Raw genomic sequence first — 23,125 nt, 5'->3', positions numbered from 1 at the left:
TGTTGAGTCTTTCTTGACATGTTGTATTTCTCAAGTAGGTTTTAATTCTGTTCAGGCATGAAAAGCTTCGTTCAGGTGTGGCCATTGAAACGGGCAAAAGTCCCAATATACGTAAGATCTTAAAAACATTCCCAAAAGACGTTGTATTAGCTACTTGTAATGCTTCGAGAGCATTTCGAAAATGTTCGTGTGAAACTNAAAATGTTCGTGTGAAACTCGTTTTTTCCGCATTTTTACCTCCAGAAGAAAGTTTTGTTTCGAGCAGTCGATTACTTTTTCATAGAAAGCAAACAATTCTTCAGTTTTTTTTTCGTTAAAATCATACTTTGGAAATAAAACACTAAAATTATTTTTAGGAACCGGCTTTTCAAATGACCAGTATCAAGGAAGGGAATGTAAAAAACAATGTTATAGTATGCCTCGGCGTCTCCGGTTTTCACATTAAAGCGATTCTTTTGGCGACTGCTGTATCGCGGTACCTTGATTTCTGTACCTAGGTTGGTGCATACTTCTTCTACGTGTTCGAAAAGCAAATGAAAGTTTTTTCTGCATCTGGTCGCATTTCTTCAAATTCCTTTAAAGCGTGGTCGGCTAAGCTCATTGCTTCTGCAAGAACTAGATATTCGCACGATACAAATAATTTTTACGGTATTTTCCCCGTGACAAATGAAAAGTTTTTGACAATTGGAAGCTATACAACTTCGAAAGTCTTTTTTACACGATTTTTCATTTTGCTACGTTAGAGCCGTTGCCGAGAAACTTACGGATACATATACACAAAAAATGCTCCTTTAAGGTAATTAGAATATGGGGCAAAATTTGCCTCCTTTAAAATATTTTTGACTTTAAGCCTTCTTAAAACTCTTTAGTTTGATACCCACATAGCAATATTTCATTTACTTTATCAATTTAACTGAGTTAAAATTTTAAAATTGGTGGCAACCCTTCTCAAGAATATTTCCAACAGTTACCTTTCTCAAGCCTCTTTAATTTGATACCCATATTCTAATATTTCATTTATTTTTTAGATGTACTTAAGTTAAATTTTCAAACAGGTGGTAACCCTCTTCAAACATATTTTCGGCTGTAAGCCTTCTTAAAACTCTTTAGTTTGACACCCACATGGTAATATTTCATTTATTTTATCAATTTGACTGAGATATAATTTTCAAATAGGTGGCAACCCTCGTCAAAGATATTTCCTGCAGTTATCTTTCTTAAGCCTCTTTAATTTGATACCCATATTGTAATACTATATTTATTTTATCAATATAATTGGGTTTAAAAATTTTCAAATAGGTGGCANGGCGTCTCCGGTTTTCACATTAAAGCGATTCTTTTGGCGACTGCTGTATCGCGGTACCTTGATTTCTGTACCTAGGTTGGTGCATACTTCTTCTACGTGTTCGAAAAGCAAATGAAAGTTTTTTCTGCATCTGGTCGCATTTCTTCAAATTCCTTTAAAGCGTGGTCGGCTAAGCTCATTGCTTCTGCAAGAACTAGATATTCGCACGATACAAATAATTTTTACGGTATTTTCCCCGTGACAAATGAAAAGTTTTTGACAATTGGAAGCTATACAACTTCGAAAGTCTTTTTTACACGATTTTTCATTTTGCTACGTTAGAGCCGTTGCCGAGAAACTTACGGATACATATACACAAAAAATGCTCCTTTAAGGTAATTAGAATATGGGGCAAAATTTGCCTCCTTTAAAATATTTTTGACTTTAAGCCTTCTTAAAACTCTTTAGTTTGATACCCACATAGCAATATTTCATTTACTTTATCAATTTAACTGAGTTAAAATTTTAAAATTGGTGGCAACCCTTCTCAAGAATATTTCCAACAGTTACCTTTCTCAAGCCTCTTTAATTTGATACCCATATTCTAATATTTCATTTATTTTTTAGATGTACTTAAGTTAAATTTTCAAACAGGTGGTAACCCTCTTCAAACATATTTTCGGCTGTAAGCCTTCTTAAAACTCTTTAGTTTGACACCCACATGGTAATATTTCATTTATTTTATCAATTTGACTGAGATATAATTTTCAAATAGGTGGCAACCCTCGTCAAAGATATTTCCTGCAGTTATCTTTCTTAAGCCTCTTTAATTTGATACCCATATTGTAATACTATATTTATTTTATCAATATAATTGGGTTTAAAAATTTTCAAATAGGTGGCAGTCCTCCAATTTTTTGCGATATAATTGGTTCTGGTATTATACCGAAAAATACAAAAAAAAAATATTGAAATCGGTTCAACCGTTCTCGAGTTTTGACGACCGTGACATACGAACACAACAATTTTATATATATAGATTCCGACGAACTGATAACCGNGTCAAAGATATTTCCTGCAGTTATCTTTCTTAAGCCTCTTTAATTTGATACCCATATTGTAATACTATATTTATTTTATCAATATAATTGGGTTTAAAAATTTTCAAATAGGTGGCAGTCCTCCAATTTTTTGCGATATAATTGGTTCTGGTATTATACCGAAAAATACAAAAAAAAAATATTGAAATCGGTTCAACCGTTCTCGAGTTTTGACGACCGTGACATACGAACACAACAATTTTATATATATAGATTCCGACGAACTGATAACCGACTCCTTTTTTGGAATCCGGTTAAAAGAATACCTATGCGCCAAGGCACATTGAACAGGTAGTATCAGTGGAGCAGCTGATTTGATTTTATTTTTTCAAATTATTTGGCCTCGAAAATGTCAAATATTTTTAATTTATTCTCACAAAAGATCTAAATTGTTAGAATTTTCTTGCATGTGAAACCTTTTTCCATATACAATAAGCGATTGAATAGCAGCTTTTGGAACGTTCACCCAACTGAGCAGCACAACCGCTGATTACTGGGCATTGCAAAGGATGGATCAATGCTTCGAGAAGCAAACAATTTTTATCTTTTTCCAATTTAAATTTTTTATTTTTATACCCGAGCGCACTTGTGCACAAGGGTATTATAACTTTGTTCACATAACGGTTGTTTGTAACAGGCAAAACGAATCGAGATAGATATAGACAAANTCCGAGCAGAGTAACATACAGGGGTTTTGGTACGCACGCCGTCGATTTTTTTTTTGCGTCATCCAAATTTGGTCTCCGTGCGTTTGCATTTGATTTCATTGAGTGAATCGTCGCATCAAAATGTCACGCAGAACAAAAATTGGAAATTGAGTTATAAAACGTTCTCATTGAGCCATTTACTTAAGTTTATGGGCCATTTTGGAGTTTAGCGCTTTATAAGGCATTCACATTGAGCCACTAACTCGTTTTTATGGGCTATTTTGGAGTTTAAGCCTTAACTCTACTCTTAAACGCGGAGTTTGCCATACAAAAAATTTCGTTAAACTCTCCTTAAACACCACTTTTATTTGGAGCTTATGCGAATGCAACCCTTTTTTTTGACCCAATTCGGTTTGTGTATTTGATAATCCAAACTTGCAACCAACTTGCCGACAGTTAGTCTGTTCCCGTACTGCAGGATTTAATCAGAATTAGTCCGAAGTCGTTCTGTTCACGTAAGTCTAGAATATCAACAATCTAGCGATGCAAAAACCAAAAATGTGGCTCGACAGAACTTTTTGTGCTGATTTTAACGATATTAATGGTTAAAGTTAAATTTTCTGATTTTTTTTTAATATCAATATCTTCTGAACAACATAACCTATTAAAAAACTAATGACGTCAAAATAAAGATAATTAATTTTTCTTTCATGTATGCATATAATTTATATGCCTTTTTATATTTTTAGTCCAGAAATACTAAAAAACAAAATAAAATAAAAATATATATTTTTAAATGTAGTTTATATAAAATTAGTTCTAAAACTGGTTATAGTATATACCTTGCATAAAAGGCGTTTAAATTATGTTGAAACTAGCATCAATAATTTTTTAATCGGTTAACTAGTTTCCGAGATATTAAACACATATGTAAGAAACAGTTAAGTTGAACTTTAACCTCTTTTATTGGCTTTGGGTTTTATTTGCACCAAATAATTTTAATTAATGGTTGAAATTAGCGTAAAAAGTTCTATCGATCCTTATTTCTTGGTTTTTTTTTTATAGCTAAACGGTTGGTATTCTAGACTTATGTGTGTGTGTGTTAACTCCTGTAATACGGGAAAGACTAAATGAGAACGAGAAAAAGTAAACAAAAAATGTCAAATTAAACTCTGAGTTTCTTAAACACCCCAATGTGAACGCTTGACAGTTGTTCTTAAACTCAAAACGTTAAACTCGAGTTAATGGCTCAATGAGAACGTAATATAACTCTACTCTTAAGCTCGGAGTTTACCATACAAAAAATATCGTTTAACGCTCCTTAAATACCACTTTTTTGGAGTTTATGTGAATACAACCCTTTTTTTGACCCAATTCGGTTTGTGTCTTTGATAATCCAAGCCTGCAACCAACTTACCGACAGTTAGTCTGTTCCCGTACCGCAGGATTTTATCAAAAATAGTCCGAGTCCGCTCTGTGCACATAAGTCCAGAATATCAAGAATCTAGCGATGAAAAAAACAAAAAAATGTAGCTCGATAGAACTTTTTATGCTACACAACAAAAATTATCTAGCAGAAGTAAAATATAAAAAAGATATCGATGGTCAAAGTTAAATTTTTTGATTTTTATTAAATATTAATATCTTCTGAACAACATAACCTTTTAAACAACTAATGACGTCAGAATAAAGGTAATAAACAGGGAACGGATTTTTAGGACCTAAAAACCTATAAAAAAGGCAAAATAAAATAACGAAATAGGCTGGAAAAGGCAAAATAAAATAGCGAAAAAGGCAGGAAAAGGCACAAGGTGTTGCAAAAAAGGCAAAAAAAGCAAAACAAAATAGCAAAAAAGGCAGGAAAAGGCAAAAAAAGCAAAATAAGGCACCTAAAAGACAGAAAATACGAAGAACAATCAAAAAATACATTTATATTACAAGTAAAAAGAGAAAAACTATGAACTAGTTTCATTATATGAAAAATTTGTACTTTGAATCTTTGACTATTTTATCCTTTCGGGTTTCTAACTCATAAAACTTTTATCTGTATAGTTGTAGTAACATTGAACCACAAGATGCATTTTGAAGTTTTCTGGCAGCATTTTCATTCGAAGTTGATACAAGTGGAGCCCAATTTAAATATGGAACGTTTGAAACGTTCATATTATCAGGAATAAGGGCGTTTTCCTCGCCCTTTATAATTCTATCAACACCCCTTATTGTCTACAAGCCTTCGTTAGCTGAGAAAACGGCTTCGAATTTTTCCAACACCAATTTGGCAAGAGGTCTCTGCGCTTCTATAAGCCGCATGGGCAATGTGTATATTTTTTAATCTTTAAAAAAAAATGTAAATGCTATAATCACTTTTTTAAAGGTAGAAAAGGCAAAAAAAGGCAAATATCTTAAAAAAGGCAACATCAAATGTGTATATATGGAATCAGGGAAAGCTAAATCGTGGACATTCTTAATCGAATATACTATATCTTTTTAGCAGAAAAAAAGGCAATTTCCATAAAATCCGTTCCCTGGTAATAAATTTGTCTTTCATGTGCGTGTATAACTTATATTCTTTTTACATTTTTAGTCCGGAAATACTAAAAAACACAAAAAAATATAAATATATTTTTTTAAATGGCTTTTATGCAAAATTCGTTTCAAAACTAGTTATAGCATATACATCGCATAAAAATATTTAAATTATGTGGAAATTAGCATCAATAATTTTTTAATCGGTTAAGTAGATATTAAACACATAAGAAATAGAAAAGTTGAACTTTAACCTCTTTTATTGGCTTTGGTTTTTATTTGTACCAAATAATTTTGGTATGGTTGAAATCAGCGTAAAAAGTTCAATCGATCTTCGTTTCTTGTTTTTTATAGCTAAACGGTTGGTATTCTAGACTAATATATGTGTGTGTGTTAAATCCTGTTGTACGGGAACAGACTAAGGGTCGTTTTCCCCATCTCTGGTTAAAAGTAACCCAAGGTTAAACATATTTACGGACGTTACTGTCTCCATGCATATAACATTGTGTCGGTAATGTTGGTAACAATGTTTAACTGGAGATTAGTGTTAACCAGAGATAGTGAAAACGGCCCTTAATGAGAATAAGAAAAAGTAAACAAAAAATGTCAAATTAAACTGTGAGTTTCTTAAATACCCCAATATGAACACTTGAACGCTTTATTAGCTTCATACGCTCGCCGTTCAATTTCGGTTGGTTCCATGCAAGTTGTACGTGCATGAGAAATTTTTGACAGCAAAGCGTGCGTGAATATTAGGTTAGTCGATATTAAAATATGAAGTGATTCGGGGAGATAGGTGCAGTCGTCTTGCATGATTTGAGATGGAATTGGTCACGTATATAGATTAACGTAATAATAATGGGTATTAATGCTCCTGCTCTTCTCACTTACGTTTCGGTGAAGCTTCATTTTGTTTTATCGGTGGGATATTCGCTGGCAACTGATTGTGCTGAATTAAATTTGGGCAGCAGACTACAAATATACAAGTCAACGGTTGATGGTTTAAACTCGGTTTAACCCTGCCTGATAGGACGTTTAAACTTAGTTTAAACTACGTTAAATTTTACCGAAAAACTGCGCACTGAGTTTAAACTTAGTTTAAACGACAAACAGAGCTAAACTCTCTCTGAAAAACTGGCCCTTAATCAATTGAACAGCCAGAAAGCTAACAAAATTCTCCATAAACGGTATATACATTAGGCTGCGTCAATTTTGTATGTGGTAAAATAAAAGGCATTTGATCGCACTGTAATAGTAATATTATGTTGTCTTAGGTCTAAACCAATAATAATTGGCCACGAAGGATTAATTTAAATAATATCTTTAGCCCACGCAATTGATTCAAAGTTTATGAATTTGGAAAATTAAACTTTGGTTGGTAATATCTAGGAAATGCGTTAATTGTTATACACTAGACGATATATCAAGTGAAACGTCATTAAATTTAGTATCTCACGTTTATACATCATTTTTCAATAAGACTACAAGTTTTCGAGATATTTAGAAAAATTTATAAAAGCAATGACTTTCCCGTATGACTTTTCAGTTCTTCATTACTTTAGTCAAGTGAAAATGAAAAAATTAGACGAGATTTATTTCAAAGATTTTTAGGTTTTCGGATGATTATATAATATTTAAAGGACCATGGACTTGGTCACGCCAATTTGGTCAGTTTTCAACATAGTGAAATTAATTACGGATGTGCAATATTAGGAATCATTTGATTACTACATATGTTAACTAAATAATATGTAGGTGAGCAACGCCCATTTTAAGCCCATTTATGTGTTATTGAAAATTGGAGCGGAATAGTTTCATGAGTCACCAAAGAAGCACACTTTTCGCGGTTTCTAAATTTGCCGTTATACGAAAGTAGGGGCGTGCAATAAGTATTAAGATATACGTAGATATGTTAGTTAATTCCATTATGTCAAAGAGACCGTAGGTGAATGCACTATCCTTTCCGTAATCGTTTGCTTATATTTTGAAGTTATTTATGTATACAATTTACGAGAATTTTTTGTCGATAAAAGACAGAGATGCATCCCTATCTTCGACATAACCTTCACAAATATTACTCGATCGGTACGTAATAACTACCAAACTGAAGCCGAGACTTGTACTGATTCATGATAATAATATGTTAAAAATCACTCAGATTAAAACAAATTATTCAAAAAGAATAAAAATGCTAAACAAAAAGCCTTGTGAACTTCTTTTAATTGCAATTTTTGTATGGTATGTATAATAATAAGTAAACTAACTATTGTTTGTCCAATTTGTGCTAGTTCAGTGTTTCCATATTCATTTGCATAAATGAAATTTTTTCACGGTGATAGAAAATAAAGGTTTTCTTATTATAGCTCCCCAAATTGTTCCCAAATTTGCAAAAATTCGCAAACCACCGGAACCAGCGACCTAAATACACCCCAGAAATATGAATGCTGTTCTTTACATCTTCTGACTAAAGACCAGTGCAATTATCAACACAACAATTTCAATTTGGTTGAAAAACAGATAAGTTTGAGAGTAACGATGTATTGTGGAACGATTTTCCGTAATCCCTTGTCAAATTTGGTTTGGAGACAAACCGGTTTCGGCGTTGTGCCATCTTCAGTGTCATTTTTCGTTCTCGAGATCGTTCCACAATACATCATACTCCTACCCTGTCGGAAACACAAACAACCAAAAAGAAGTTTGAGAGTAACCTTAAATTAAAGGATTGCCAGAGATGATATTTGAATTTGTCGTTTGCCTTTGCAGATTCATTATCTAATAAGATCCACCAAAACTTTTTGCTGAACCCTGAATCTTCAACAAGATTCCGTCTTATTCGACCAGTGTACTTTGTGTCACTTGGGGGTCGATGCGGGGGCTCTAGTAATTAAAATAAACGATTAATATTTTACAGGCTTGTCGTTGACCTCATCATACAATATAATTTCACTATTTCCAAAGGATTTAAGAAACATTGAATTTTCGGCCCGCCCTAATATGCATGACTTTTCGAGGAATCTGATAGCTTTTGATTATCATTCCAAATTTTTTGTGTTTTTGATGAAAAAAGATAATAATAATTCAAACTTTAGCAGGCGAAAAATGAAAAAATAACGAATTTTTTGACAAGAAAATCGATGGATAAATTAAAAAGGATTGAGTTGCTCATACGCCATGTCCCCATGCTCATTTTAATACAAAACATCTTTGTCCATTTTCATTTGATCTCTCATTCCTTCCTAATTTACCCATCGATTTTCTTCATTGGTAGCTTAATTTTTTTTTGTAAAGAACCAGACTTCTGTATGAAAAACTGATAAAAAATTCGCCATTTTTATTTTTCCCCTATTAAAGTTTCAAATTTATTTAATTTTTTCAACCCCATCGAAAAGAAATGTATGTACGGTTTATGGAGAATTTTGTTAGATTTCATTTGCCATATTCTTATTAACGTCGATCAATTGTTTCGTAAGATATACGTACCCTTTTTTTAGCTGAATAGCGGTAAATTGCAAATATCTCGAAAACTTATCCATAGAAAAAAACGTTAACTCGATTTTGGTAATCAGCGAGCAATTCTAAAAGGATTTGGATAGTCGCATCCATGGAATGCTTTTGCTGTAAACCAGTGTAATTACCGATTCAACTCTTAAATTCGACCTGTCATCCGAGTTTTTGCTAATGAGGCAAACTTTGTATTGTCACCTATAGGGACATTAAGTCTATTAAAATTCTTTCTTTATCCGATTTTTACAAGCACTAAAGATTGTTCCTTTTTATATATCTACACATTCGCAGGTCAAGCAGTTGGAGGCATTAATGACTCACGTATTCAAGATTTAATTGTAGAGAAGGGAACGATTCACACAAAACGGCACAGTGGCGAAGATCCTATCAAAACGGGGTGAGTAAAAAACATATGTAGATGTATACTTACATATACATTATGGCATTTTTGGCTTTCCTATTCGCTCGTGAATAGGTTTTCATTCGCTGTCAACGTCTCACAGTGTAACGTCCCAAGATCAATGAAATTTTCCACTGAAGGTTTGTACAAAGGTACATATGCAGAACAATTAAAAATTTGAGCAAAATTGTATGAAGAACATCTCGCATACTTGTAGAACTGGAAACTGAGACATCTGTTTCGTATACTAAATTTAGTAGCATTGCAACAAAATTTAATATTTGTGCAAGACTTGAGGATATCTTTAACATACCTAAAAATGTTTAAAGTTGGTCCACTGCCAGGCCCACCTCCCATATAGCACACCGCTATAAAATGCACATACATAGAAAAGTTCTACCGATAAAACTTTGTACACTCAAGCGTTTTAATAATACACTAGTGATCCCGCACGACGTTAAACCGCCCAAAATTTTATTTTAAAAACCTAAACAATAATCGAAATTTTTGTCAGTTATAAGCGATCCGAGTGCCATATTTCATTTAAATCCGTTCAGCCATTTCTGAGTGAAGAGAGGTATTTTTAACTGCATCAAATTTCAAATCACTCTGTACTGATATGGGGGGATGAAATAACACAAACGGCAATAACGCAAAATTTGCTTTATTTCACTTTTAAGTGGGAAATAATACCAAAATCTGAGTTTTGCTTTATTTCCAACAAAGTTTGGTAATAAAACCAATTATGCCTTATTTCCCATTGCTTATTTATACTATTTGTAAAAAAAAGTTTACTGACAGAAAGAAAAAGAACTTCGTTTATTCCAAAAATACAATTAAACCAGGGTGCATTCAACAGGTAATATCAGTATAGCAGCTAATTTGATTTTTTTAAATTATTTGTTCTCGAAAATGTCAAATATTTTACATTTATTCTCACAAAAATTCTAAATTGTTAAAATCTATTTGCATGTGAAACATTTTCCATACAAAACCAGCGATTAAATAGCAGCTTTTGGAAAGCTCGCCCAACTCAGCAGCACAGCCGCTGATTACTGGGCCTGGCACAGGATGCATTAATGCTTCGAGAAGCGAACCAATTTACTAAGAAAGAAAGTTGCAACAATTTTCATTTTATTCAATTTAAGTTTTTTACCTTTTTCGTATTTCGCATGGCACGCTTTGATGTACCAGAAGCAACAACAAAATACAGGCAAATCATGATACAATAATTTTTAGAAGGTACTTTCACTTTTCAAATTTTTGACATAAACCGTGTCTGTGACAAACACGCAATGTGGCAACTGCTACGATATAGAACTTGGGGATTATCGCTTGTTATTTTAGATATTTTTTAACAGAACATGTAAAGATTTATATGTTTCATAACTGATCACTTAATTTTTAATATAAATATACGTAGTTTATACATACATTTTTGCCACTGCTAATCACATGAATAAAAATCATAAAAATGAAAATATAACAGCAATATTTCTTGTTTATAATGGATTAGATCCATCGCACACCACGGACTTTATCGGCCGCCAATTTAGATGTGCTCGCTAGTCTTTCCATTGCACCACAACTTATTGGTCAGAGCGATTAAGCTGGTGTAGTGTGCTCACCTCCATACATCTTCATGTACATATTTCAAGCGAGCCCTATCATTTAAATAGGCGGCCGATAAAGTCTGTGGTGTGCGGTGGCTCTTATAGCTGTGTCCTTACATCTATTCCGTGTGTTGCAATATCCACGAAAGCAGCAGTTAATTTTTTATGAAGAAAATTATTACAAAATATTCGAAAATTTCTCTACTTATATGTTTGGCTTTTCTTTGTTTTATTTTTCCAACGTCAAATGCTGGATTTTTTTTTTTTAAAGTTGGAACAACAAAAAATACGAAACACGTTTTCTGTCAGATAGCCAACATGGCGGATAAGAAGAAGAAGTGAAACTACCTTCTAAAAATTATTGTATCATGCAGGCAAATGTTGTTTTTGCTCAAATGCTCCAAACCTGTTTGATAGGCCTTGCATTAAACAAAAAATGTGATATAATTCATATGAAGAAAGTAATATTCACAAAATATTTTTATTAATGAAAAGTCTAACAAAATATAGGAAAAGCATCGTCATTAAAAACTGCTCCGCATATTGGACATAGCGCTTTTGTATGAATTTTTTCTGCATGCTTTTTAATGTGTTAAAAACATTGCTGGAAAACCGTAAAATGTTTGCATGGAACCATGTCGCAATAAACAGATGAAGTAATAAAACGGCTTTCTCGCTTTATTTTCCGACATTCGGCTGCCTTATAGTCACATTTTATAGGCAAATTTTCAAATAAAACAGCGGCGACTGGTAAATTCCACTATGGGTGGGATGCATGCAATAACACCACACACAATAATTCCCATTATTTGGACATTAAAAAGCAGTTTCAGAAGTGAACTACTGTTATTTTATCATTTTTCCTTTTTCTAAACGGTTATAATGCTACCAGTGTATAATTGCGAAAGGAGGGGTGGGGCGGGGGACGCGAGCGCGGCGCGGGGCGGCCCGCGACGCCGGGCACTTTCAAAATTGTATACTTACAAATCCATCCATTTAACTTGTTCATGTACTACTTTTTGTCAAATGTAACTGGGTGACTACATACATATGTGCACTATTTGGCTTTATTACTCAAATTGTTAAGTATAAAAGTTGGTCTTATTGCTCAACGAGAAATGAAATAAAGCATATTTGTGTTATTTCACATCCAATTGGGAAATAACTCAAATTTGCGTTATTGCCGTTTACGTTATTTCAATTTATGTTATTTTTCAATTTATGAACCTTTTTTAAAGCTACTTTATTTTTTATGAATAATGCTATAACTTTTTAAACACGTGGCAACCTTCTTCAAACATTCCAAATGTTCAAACTAAAGATTTACACTCCTTCGTATTTTAATAATTCATATAATTTTTGTATTAGGGCCATTCTATTATGACTCGTGGGATATTTTACTCCAGAATGTGATCAATTGTGAATTATAGCTATGTCGTCGGAACTTACACTACAGCGAAAGATTTTTTTAACATAGAACGATAACTAATGAATAAAATTGCTTTAACATAAATACCAAAAGATTTCTTCGTTTTATGTAACTGTCATCAGGGCTGCCGCTTTAGAATTTTTTTCCTTACCAAGATTTTTACAGTACACTAAAAAGAGTTACCAAAAGTTACCAAAATTTTCCCAAAGTTACCAAAGCCAAAATTTAAAAACATAAGAAAGCTTAATTTTTAATCATTTTAATACAAATGAAAAAAAATAGTGATAACAATAAAAAAGAAACAAAATACCTAGAATTGAGATCATTTCATTAACATGTATTTAATACATTTGAGGCACATGTTTTTACATTCATATGTTTATGATTAGAAACAAATGTTTATGTAGTGTCAACCTTACCATCTAGTAGCTATAACTTAATTGAAATTCTCATTCACAACAATTCCAATTTTAATTGAAGAGTAAAAAAGGGACCCTGATAACGGCAAATAATAGCAAATGTAATTTCATTTCTGAAGATATTTGAAAATGTTCAGCAGAAGTTAAAAACTTACAAAAAGTTACAAACTCAAATTTGTGAAGGTAACAATTACCAATTTTGGTAGAATTCTACCAAAACGGTAGCCCTGACTGTCATTTGAATGAATGTGACTGGTGGGACACTGAAAAGAACTCCATTTTACCATTGTGCACTCAAAGATGAATTTTAGCCAAAACACTTAATCTTAACGAACAATGTTTTTGTGTTATAAAATATGAACTACACACTTTCGTTAAAAAAGAAAATTTTTTTTTAATGTATATAGCCAGCATGAACGAACGAATAAAGATCCCCCAGGACGGCGTGCGAGAAAAAAGTTATTTTTTTGCAGTGACGTGAAACCTGTGTGTGTATGAAAGAACCGATTAGAAAATGACGTCATCAACTATTTTTTTCCCCAAATGCAATTTTAAATACACGGTTGCCGTGCTGGGTCAGCCAGGCATGGTCAGAGAACGAGCACACGATCACTCCTTGGCTACAGCANAATGAAAGAACCGATTAGAAAATGACGTCATCAACTATTTTTTTCCCCAAATGCAATTTTAAATACACGGTTGCCGTGCTGGGTGAGCCAGGCATGGTCAGAGAACGAGCACACGATCACTCCTTGGCTACAGCAGCCAACAACACATACCGGTTAGAAAAAAAACAAGCTGTCAAGTGCAAGCTCAACGCTCTTATGTAGGTATGGCGCTCAGTACGGCAATCATACCAACTACGAGTACTACATACATACATATTAGGGATGTTAATTTTTTCGATTGTCACTATCCCGGGATTTCCGGGATGCCGTCGGTTCAATCCCGGGATTTAGATATTTATTATTTTTTAACGACTTAAGATGAAAAAATTGCATCAATATGGTTTGAGAAGCTCTCCTACCATATAATAAATGATAAGTAAATGGGTTTGATGCGTACTTTTAATTTAAAGTGAAAATTATTTCATAAGTTACAAAACGAAAGACAGTAATTAAATGTATATGCATTTAATAATACTTTAGAGTGTACATATTTGCTAGAGTAATTTAAGGTATGTCGAAAAAAGCTCGATGCAAAAAAAATTAAATAAAAAAATGTATTTTCTGGTTGAAAGAAGTTCATAATACTGGTGGCAGAAATAAAAGAGTGCCTTAATTCGACCAGTTTTGTCTATATTCCTTTTGTTTATCCAAAATTTAAATTTTTTTATAAAAGTCTACCTCATATTACACATAGTTAACTGCATATAAATGGGCATTTCTCTGACGTCACGATTTTTTTTAAAAGACTATCGAGCCCTAACCGCCAAAATAACGTAAGCGACATTTTTTTTCAAAGTTTTCTTTTGATGCAGAAATATTCCTAGAGCATCTAGATATATTTCTGCATCAAAACGAAAATTTTGAAAAAAATGTCACTTACGTTATTTTGGCGGTTAGGGCTCGTGATAATTGCAAAGATATGGTTAATTCCAAAATTTCTTTAAACAAATTCTGTGCAATGTAAAACAAAAGTATGGGTACCAAATGAAATAATTTTTTTGGGCTCACAAGGACGAATAAGAATTGAAAATGCCCCTTTAATCTATTTTTTTTTAAGCTAATAAAGTTAGCCCTTAATTTTGAAAAAATCGAGTAATTTTTAAGCAAAAAACAAAACCAACTTCAATTCTCATATAAATATTAAAATTATCGTTAACTTCTTCATGATCCGCTGATCGGACCAAATTGAAATGGGACCACCTGTGAGGTAACAACACCTTTCCTTTAAAAAAAGCATTATAGAAATCGGTTAACGTGGTCCAAAGATATGCGGTAAGAGTCATAAAAAAAAAAATATTCCGACGAATTGATAACGTTTCTCCTTTTTGTGAAGTCGGTTTAAAAATATTTTAAGTTGTGACTGGTGGGACATCTGCTTGTGACTGGTGTAAAGTAATTATGCATAAAATAATTTTCATAGACAAAAATTAACTTCTTTTTATTTTTTAATATTTTTCAACACATTAATGAAACGTAGTGATTTAAAAAGAGATCTTATATCCTGGGCAAAAATCCCCTCGCGTTATACTACATATATATAGAAGATATAGGGACATTTTGCGTATGGCATATTGTTGCCGCCACAAAGCAGCTGCACTGCCAAGTGAGGTTTCTGTACCTTGGTTAATACTACTTATATGTTTAGATATCAATAAATAGTTATTCATAAAAAACTAACGGTTTAAATGACCAATTTACTTGATAAAATCGAGAAAATCAGGAAATTTCTAGTGCGACCCGCATAAAATCAACTTTTCATTAAGGGATAACTTCTTGAGCGATCTGACCTAAAGCTCGGAGGTTTCAGGCGTTCATTTATAGGTACTTAGTAATACAAAGACAGGCATTAAACAAAGTGCCAGCTACCAAATGCGAGAAAAAANTTATCACTCAAAATATCAGATGGTAAGAAGAAATGCTCCCAAATTCTCTCTCATGTAGAGAAACTTGCAATTTTCTGTACGAACGCAAATTTGCAAGTTTTTCTGCCAGCTAGTGTCCACGGTTGCATTTCAAACAAAAGAAATTTGTATAGAATTTTAAAATTCTTTCAGACTGGCAAAAAACAGGATCTACGTGTATATGTCTTGTCAGTCCGACTTTCTCCAATATACGTTTCAATTTCTTTGTCGGGTTTACTATATCGACTCTGGTTGAGATTGGATTCCGATTAAGAATACAGTTTTTCTTTTGCCGAGTACCTTTCAAATCATTGGAATTAACTAAATTAATTAAGTAAACAAGTATTAACTTACATTTTTCATTTTAAAATCGCTCCAGTTTGTACATTTTTAAATTTAACGAACTTCTTTATTCAAATTATCGTAGACAAAAAATCCAACCATGCGCCACAATCATATGTTTTTCCTAATTGCAAATTCTTGCTGGCAAAATTTTTTCCGGCTCGAATTTGTAACTTCTCTCCAAGAAATAGTCTTTTTACTCGTGATTTATTTAAATAAAACATATGAAATTTAGTTGAAACATTTTAGCCGGTTTTATTTGCCAATTTAGCCGGTTCGTCCAAAAAACCAAATAACGATTTAACTGGGTACGGTTTAGTTATTTGCACAATGATTTCGGGCTATTGTGTCCGAATGGGTGGCCCGATCCAATAAATTTTACACACACTTGTAGTCAATGGTCTACACAGTGTTGCCACTGCGTTAGCCTTTAAAGTATCTATAAAAAATCGAAAACTGTATCCAAATGTATCCACCGAAAAAAGCGGACATTTTTACACAGTATACCTATGGAAGAAAAACTCGGCCCCTTAACAAAGTTATTCCCATCCTTAGACACGGATTTGGGAAACAAAGGCCCGTAGTTATAGTCAAAATTAAGTCGACTCGTCAAGTTAATTGCAGTTTTTTGACATAATTTTCTTTGAGATACCTGTCACAAAAGCTGCAACTAACTTTAGTGTCGACTTAATTTTGACTATAACTTTGTTTCCCAGTTCTGTTTCTAAGAATTGAAAAATATTAACTACAACTGCGGGCCAAAGTTTCCGAATGATCGATGTTTTTGTTTTACTACGATTAGATTCCTACAAATAATACATCCAAAAAATGTTTCCTAGTCTATTAAAATAATACTAATTTAAACTAATTTTGACCTGTTACATTTAGTTCAGTAAATTGTTATTTCCTGCTATTATAGTTACAATGTTTTTCAATCAAACTGGGGGATTCGGAGCTATCTATGAAATTAAAAAAAAACTCAAAAACTTGTATTTGTCTGTAAATTCCGCCTTCATAAAAAATTTCTATTTCCAGCTTGTTTGAATTATCGCTTAATGACATATGTATGTATAACTGTAAATTTAGAAGTTATAAGTTATTTTTAGTACAGTCAAGTTATTGTTGAAAATTTGTCATCAATCTGGTTGTCAATGCCGGTTGTCAATTTCCTTTGAATGCTAAGAGAAGGGTTGCTCGGGGTGCAAAAGTTGATGTTTTCGCATTACAGTTAAGTAATACAGGTGGGAACACTTTATAAAATGTGTACACTACTTGATGTTATTAAATGCACGCACGAGAATTTCTCGATTGGAGGGTGACCAGCCAACTGTTAAAAATGTAATAATAGCTTGTACATAAATAAAAAAATTTCCTTTATCTTACGGATACTTATGGGAAAAGGTATCCAAATTTACACTGAGGAAAAAAACGACCTATCCCTCAAAATTTAAGGCGAAAATGTATCCAATTGGATACATATGTGTCAAAGCAGCAACATTGGGTCTACACTTTATTGTAAAACCTAATTTAGTAATTTGCGGTCACTAATTTATTTATAAAATCGGTCTAAAAAATGAACTTTTTTTGTGATTCTCGGAGTGAGTTCTACGCAAATATACCGGGGATGGCNTTTATTGTAAAACCTAATTTAGTAATTTGCGGTCACTAATTTATTTATAAAATCGGTCTAAAAAATGAACTTTTTTTTGTGATTCTCGGAGTGAGTTCTACGCAAATATACCGGGGATGGCCTACCCGGAGTTATATGCACAAGAAATGTTGAATACCTTTGACAAGAGAAAGGTGTTCTGCACAAAAATACTGTTTATCGAGTTTACAGTTCCGGTCTAAAAATGGTAATTTTAGACCATTTTCCAATGGTTCTCCAGGGGTCTGTGATAGGATTCGGGGGGTCAAGTGTGACTTTCTGCAAAGTGTGAACTGTGCTCTTTCTAGTGGGTAAGATATTAAGGCCCACGCACCCTTCCCCCCCCTCCGCCCACTAATCAAAAAAACAGTGGGAGAATAACTAAACAATTTAATCCAATTTACCTATTTTTGTGTTAATATTTCTGCGTAGTGTTATACAATTATTGAAACATTACAAGACAAAATGAAGTGTGCAGTGGCAAATTGTAAAATTGAAAACAAAAGGCAACTTACATACATATCTGCATACATTCATATAACTTAATGAATTTTTCCAACATCCGGCCATTGGACATTGGACCATTTAATATTGATATCAACACAGTTTTCCGTATTGTTTAAAATTTTTCCTTCGTAATTACTTGTCTCTCTCGCAATTGCACCAAAATGACGTCACGCGAAAACTACACTCAAAAATCCTCTCTGATGGGCGCAATCTTGTACTCTATCATTCTTAGTATAAAATTATGAAATTTGCCTTTTATAAATATACACTTGCTCCTTACCAAGAATCTAATGAAAGCATTTATCTTCACAGAACATGTAAATCTGATAGCGGTATACGCGCCTTCACACAAGCCGCAAATAATCGTCCACCACGAGGCGCTGATAAAATACGTGCTGCCTCTGGACCATCGATATTACCCCGTCCCGAAGATATTTTAATTAATGATGCTGAGGTAAGCATACTACTAACACACACACACACATACTCTTTACACACATATGCACAAATAATTAATTTATTATTCCGCTTTTACATGAATTCCTTATTATTCGAATATGAAATTAAATATACTCTACTGCTCACACAAAAACACAGCTACGGCAGGAGGAGAACGTAGAGTTGCGATCCGCAGATGCTCCTATGGCACCACATCCACTGCCCATGCCGGAGTATGGTGGATACTTTGCCCCACTTACTGAATTTTTACCAGACGCCAGTTTGCCAATCAGCGGCTTTCACCGGTTAGTAAACGTCGATGTTGTTTTTGCATCCTTTGTTAGTTATCACTAGGAAGCGGATTTCCATGCACAGTAAATTGAAAAATATTCGCACATACTAGGCGTTTAAAACTGAATAATGGCTGCGTTTCTTTATACATTCCGGATAAACCCATTTCACAGCCGGAATAAACAGAATGCGTTTGGAATATACGTTAACATATCATCAGGAACGTTCTAAAGAATAAGTAAACAAAAAGGTTTATTCCAAACGTTCAGAATGAATAAAAAAATGCAGTCAATGTGTACATAAAATATGGAACAAAACTTAAAAATTCGCTGTCATAAATATGTAGTGCCTTTAAAAAAGTGTATTGAAAGCACAAACATTTGCAGAAATAATAGTACTGTACATAGCACATACATGTACATAAAGTGACCCAAGAGGAAATGTGACAGTTTTTTTACAATATTCACAATGATTATTATAGTTAATTATTTTCGTTAATTATTTTATGAGAATAAAGCTTATTCTATAATATAAACCATATAAATAAAAGCTTTGTGCAAAATTCATGAAAATTCAACAAATTTGTAAAAAAGCATTCATGTAGATTTCAACTTCTTTTGTTGAAGGTGTTTAGCGTTTGGCTCCATATAAAGCAGTGGTCGGCAGGCCATACCCAGTAGAAATCTTAAGCATACAACATCGCTGTTGGTGGCATGAGCTTGCTGCTGTGTATACATGCCAGTATAAATGAACCTTCATTTCCATATAACACGCGTGGTTTCTCAGAGCGTATGCGTACCTTAACATACACTTGTACTACTGCTGTATGCATATGGCTGTATTAAAGTTTCAAACATACAAAAATGCATTAATGGAAAAGCATTCTTACAAGATCGCCATATGTAAAGGCTACTTTTCTGATACATTTTAATATACGGGGACTTACAAACAAGTAGCACTTACATATGCAAATGCATATCTTGTAAAAGCCCGTTTGTGCTGAAAATAGTATCGCACAACACGTCCGTTCACTAAAATTTTTGTACAAGACTAAAAATATTACAAAAATTCCACTTCAAATTTATCAAGAAATGTACTTAAAACAACGACAACGTACATTCGCTTGCAATTCGATAGAATTTGAATTTATTCGTGGATATTCATGACTACGCATGAATTTTCCACACTAATTCACTCATATAGCAAGCATCTTTCAAGAATGCATACCACCGATTTCTACTGGGTAGCTCACTGAACGCTCTCTGAGCACATGTGTGTTCCACACGTATACGAAGAGCGGCAGCTGAGCAGTGCATTTAACGCATACAGCCTCACTTATTGAATCGTTTGAATGTGTTAGCATGCCGACTACTTATATAAAGCATACTCACTTTTTTTATATTAGCCGTCATCGATTCGCCAACAGTTAGCGAGTGGCGAAACGAACGAACTCAATGAAGTACAACCAAACTCGCTATCGTCTATCCGTGCTAGCTAACTTTGTTGTTGCTTTCACATGCAAACTTCTTCTTTAAGCGACCGGAACTCAAACATAGCGAGCGAGAAGTGGCGAATCGATGACGGCTATTGAAGAAAATATCCAACACCGTCAGCGGAAAAAAATCTCACAAACCAAGGCAGAGTTTTAGTTATCTTTAACAGCTTCCCTCCCTCTTGTCAGCAAAAGTAAGCAAAGTTCTTACAAAACAAAAATGCATTTGTTGGGAAATCCGTTCCCTAGTTGATACTTTTTATTTGCCATTATCTCTCTTTAACATTTGCGTTCCCATTGCTACTTTTAGCTGCAACGTTGCCGTGATGTTGTTAACAGACATTGTTGTCGACGGTATTCCGGGAATCGATTGGACGTTGCATTTACCATTGATGCTGCATATTTCATTTTTAGGTATAGATCATACGCGCGTTATTGTGCGAGAACATTGCAAGCAGCTTTGTATTAATTTACTGGTAAGTTGTGCTATTAACTCCCTTTTCATAGCCGTTGTGCGAATGCATTACTCCTATTTATCTGATGTTAAAGCGTTATTAATTTATATACATATTGCTCATTTACTAAAAGGCTATCATACCATTTTTGCTTAGATCGTTTTGGCTGAGCATAATGACCATCTTACTGTCGCTCGCATTTTGTTGAACTGCGAAACAATGAAACTCGACTTGGGGCTATCGGTGCCATCCTTGCCGGTAATAGACAACATATTTACAGGTGCGTATGAATTGTAAAATAGAGAGCTCAAAGTTACATTAAGAAAAACGTCTGATCAAAGTCATATTTCAGCAACTTATGGAAATAATGAATTACTTTAATAATTTTTAAGTTTAAAATAACGTTATCGAGCTCCAAAAGGTTCTAAAGTAAGCAAATACTAGTTTTCTTACGTTTATTAGCGTTCACAAAAATCCGATCAGCTATACCTTAAAACTGCAAGTTCGGGCGAAACCGAATTTTATACATATACCAGTCGCAGGTATCAACTATCGTCGTTCTAAATTTCTTTAAACTACCTAAAAGTCTATAAGTCTTATTTTTTGTTAAAAGATCTGTTCCACAACCATATCGTGCACGTCTTGTAATTTTTTAACAGGGTTCGGAAATTCTCACTCACATTCTCTCACGTTCGCGATCGATAATATTCCAAATCAATTTTTGCATTCTTTTATCGCGAGTGAAGAATGCAAACAAATTTATCATCTCTCACATTCGGAATGCGATCGACAAAAAAATTTCCGCTGCTTTTCATTCGCGATCGAAAAAAGCAAAGAAATTTCCTATCACTCGAATATGAGAAGTCCGAGCATTGCCGATTTTGGCCTCTCATTAATGAGAAAAACGATGCATATAATCCATTCGCGATCACTCACAACAGCTTATCGCGATAAACTTATCGCGAAAAATTTTCAAAGACGTTGTAGGGGAGATATTGGTCGCGTTTGTTTTGGGTATGCATANGGGAAGATGGTTGTCCTGAAAATCAGATGGTTGTTTAAAACAGCAGTCTTATGAAATGGGTGAGCTAGACAAGGACAAGAAGGCAAAAACACGCTTTTTTACAGGGTTGTGTGGAACAGCAAACACATTTTGCACCGGGGAAGGGCAACATTTAAATCACCATAAAGCTTTTTAAAAAGAATTCTTCATTCTCATTCCTTTGGCTGTTTCAGAATTTGGGGAATCTGTAACTTCATCAGCGTTTTTCGTTTTCAGTTTCTGTAATTCATTTTTAATACTTTATTCTGCGGCTGCTTTGAAAAATTTGTACTTATAGCGAGCTGTGGAAAATAAATTATTATTTTCCAGGAATGAAAATTTTGAACAAAATTCTGTTTTCAAAGTCGTGACTGCCAGCCGAATCGGATCAGAATGTTGTTATTGTTTTTAAAACACCACCCTGTTTTTTATATGCATTTAAATCTCAGATAGTTACGTTATTCTTATCTTATTAAAGGTCAGACCCATAGTTTTTTAATTAATCTAGCATCGATTGTCTTTATAGACAGACGTGGATCATTTCTGCTGGAAATCCCTATTGAAGGAGCTTACTCTTTGACTTTAAATAGCAAAGAAGGGACATTTTTACCACAGAAGTTTTTAGCCAAGGATCCAATGTATATCTCTATGATTGCCCGACAAGTAAACAAAATTACTGTTTTTAAAATTGTTCTAAAAATAAATTCCCAAAAGAGCCCCATTTGAAATTATTGAAACGACTGTATGTAACATCAAAAGCAAATAACGAAAATTTGGTTAAGAATTGCTGTACATTTTTTCTTATTTTTTATCAAGTAGTTTTTTTAAGTTTGGTCCAAAAAAATCATAATAAAGAAATAAACCAATACAGGTATTTAAAGTACAAAAAAAAATAAAAAAATGTTCAAAATACTATGTTTTCTTTGAAGTACTTCAAAGGTCAAGTAGAAGTTGGAACTTGCATGATTGTCCATTGATAGCTCGGTTATATAGCTAAAGAAGTAATATGTTTAAAGACATTTTTATCAAAGTAGATAAAGTTTTGTTACAAATACTCCCACGGCCACAGGCAAAATTATTGTCTACAATTTGTCATTTTGTTTTCCATATAGGTATACGTTTTATCGGTGCACTTGCACAACATTCGCATTCGCAAAAGCTCCGCATTGATTATTGCGAATACGAAAGCGAATGCGAATGTTAAAATTAATGCGAAAGCTCCGCGGTAGCGAATGCGAAATTGAATATTCGCAACAACACTGATATGTACTGTTATTTAATAAGAAAAGTCGACATATTAATTTTGCATTGGCTTTATTCAACAGGATTTTCGCTTGCATTCTTTTATGCATAACTTGCACTTTATGCCTTTTAGTGTATTCTTGCCTTTATGTTGAATATGTTGAATCTGTACCAAC

The 23,125-nt window shown here is 33.5% G+C and overlaps 1 protein-coding gene across 2 annotated transcripts in view; it reads left to right on the top strand.

Annotated features, from left to right (window-relative positions):
• Positions 1 to 23,125, top strand: part of LOC108365851 (protein furry-like) — a 96,464-nt gene that overhangs the window by 36,355 nt on the left and 36,984 nt on the right. For both annotated transcript variants that reach the window (XM_017620040.1, XM_017620041.1), the window contains exons 7-11: positions 9,354 to 9,459; positions 18,302 to 18,443; positions 18,587 to 18,732; positions 20,521 to 20,686; positions 20,822 to 20,945. In XM_017620040.1, coding sequence (XP_017475529.1) covers positions 9,354 to 9,459; positions 18,302 to 18,443; positions 18,587 to 18,732; positions 20,521 to 20,686; positions 20,822 to 20,945 — 684 coding nt within the window. The remainder of the gene's footprint in view (positions 1 to 9,353; positions 9,460 to 18,301; positions 18,444 to 18,586; positions 18,733 to 20,520; positions 20,687 to 20,821; positions 20,946 to 23,125) is intronic.

Source organism: Rhagoletis zephyria, unplaced genomic scaffold (assembly GCF_001687245.7).
Source record: "Rhagoletis zephyria isolate East Lansing unplaced genomic scaffold, Rhagoletis_zephyria_1.1 Rzeph_scaffold_02022, whole genome shotgun sequence".
Lineage (NCBI taxonomy): Eukaryota > Metazoa > Arthropoda > Insecta > Diptera > Tephritidae > Rhagoletis > Rhagoletis zephyria.
Note: the sequence above shows the minus strand (reverse complement) of the source record. Positions and strands in the feature narration are given on the sequence as shown.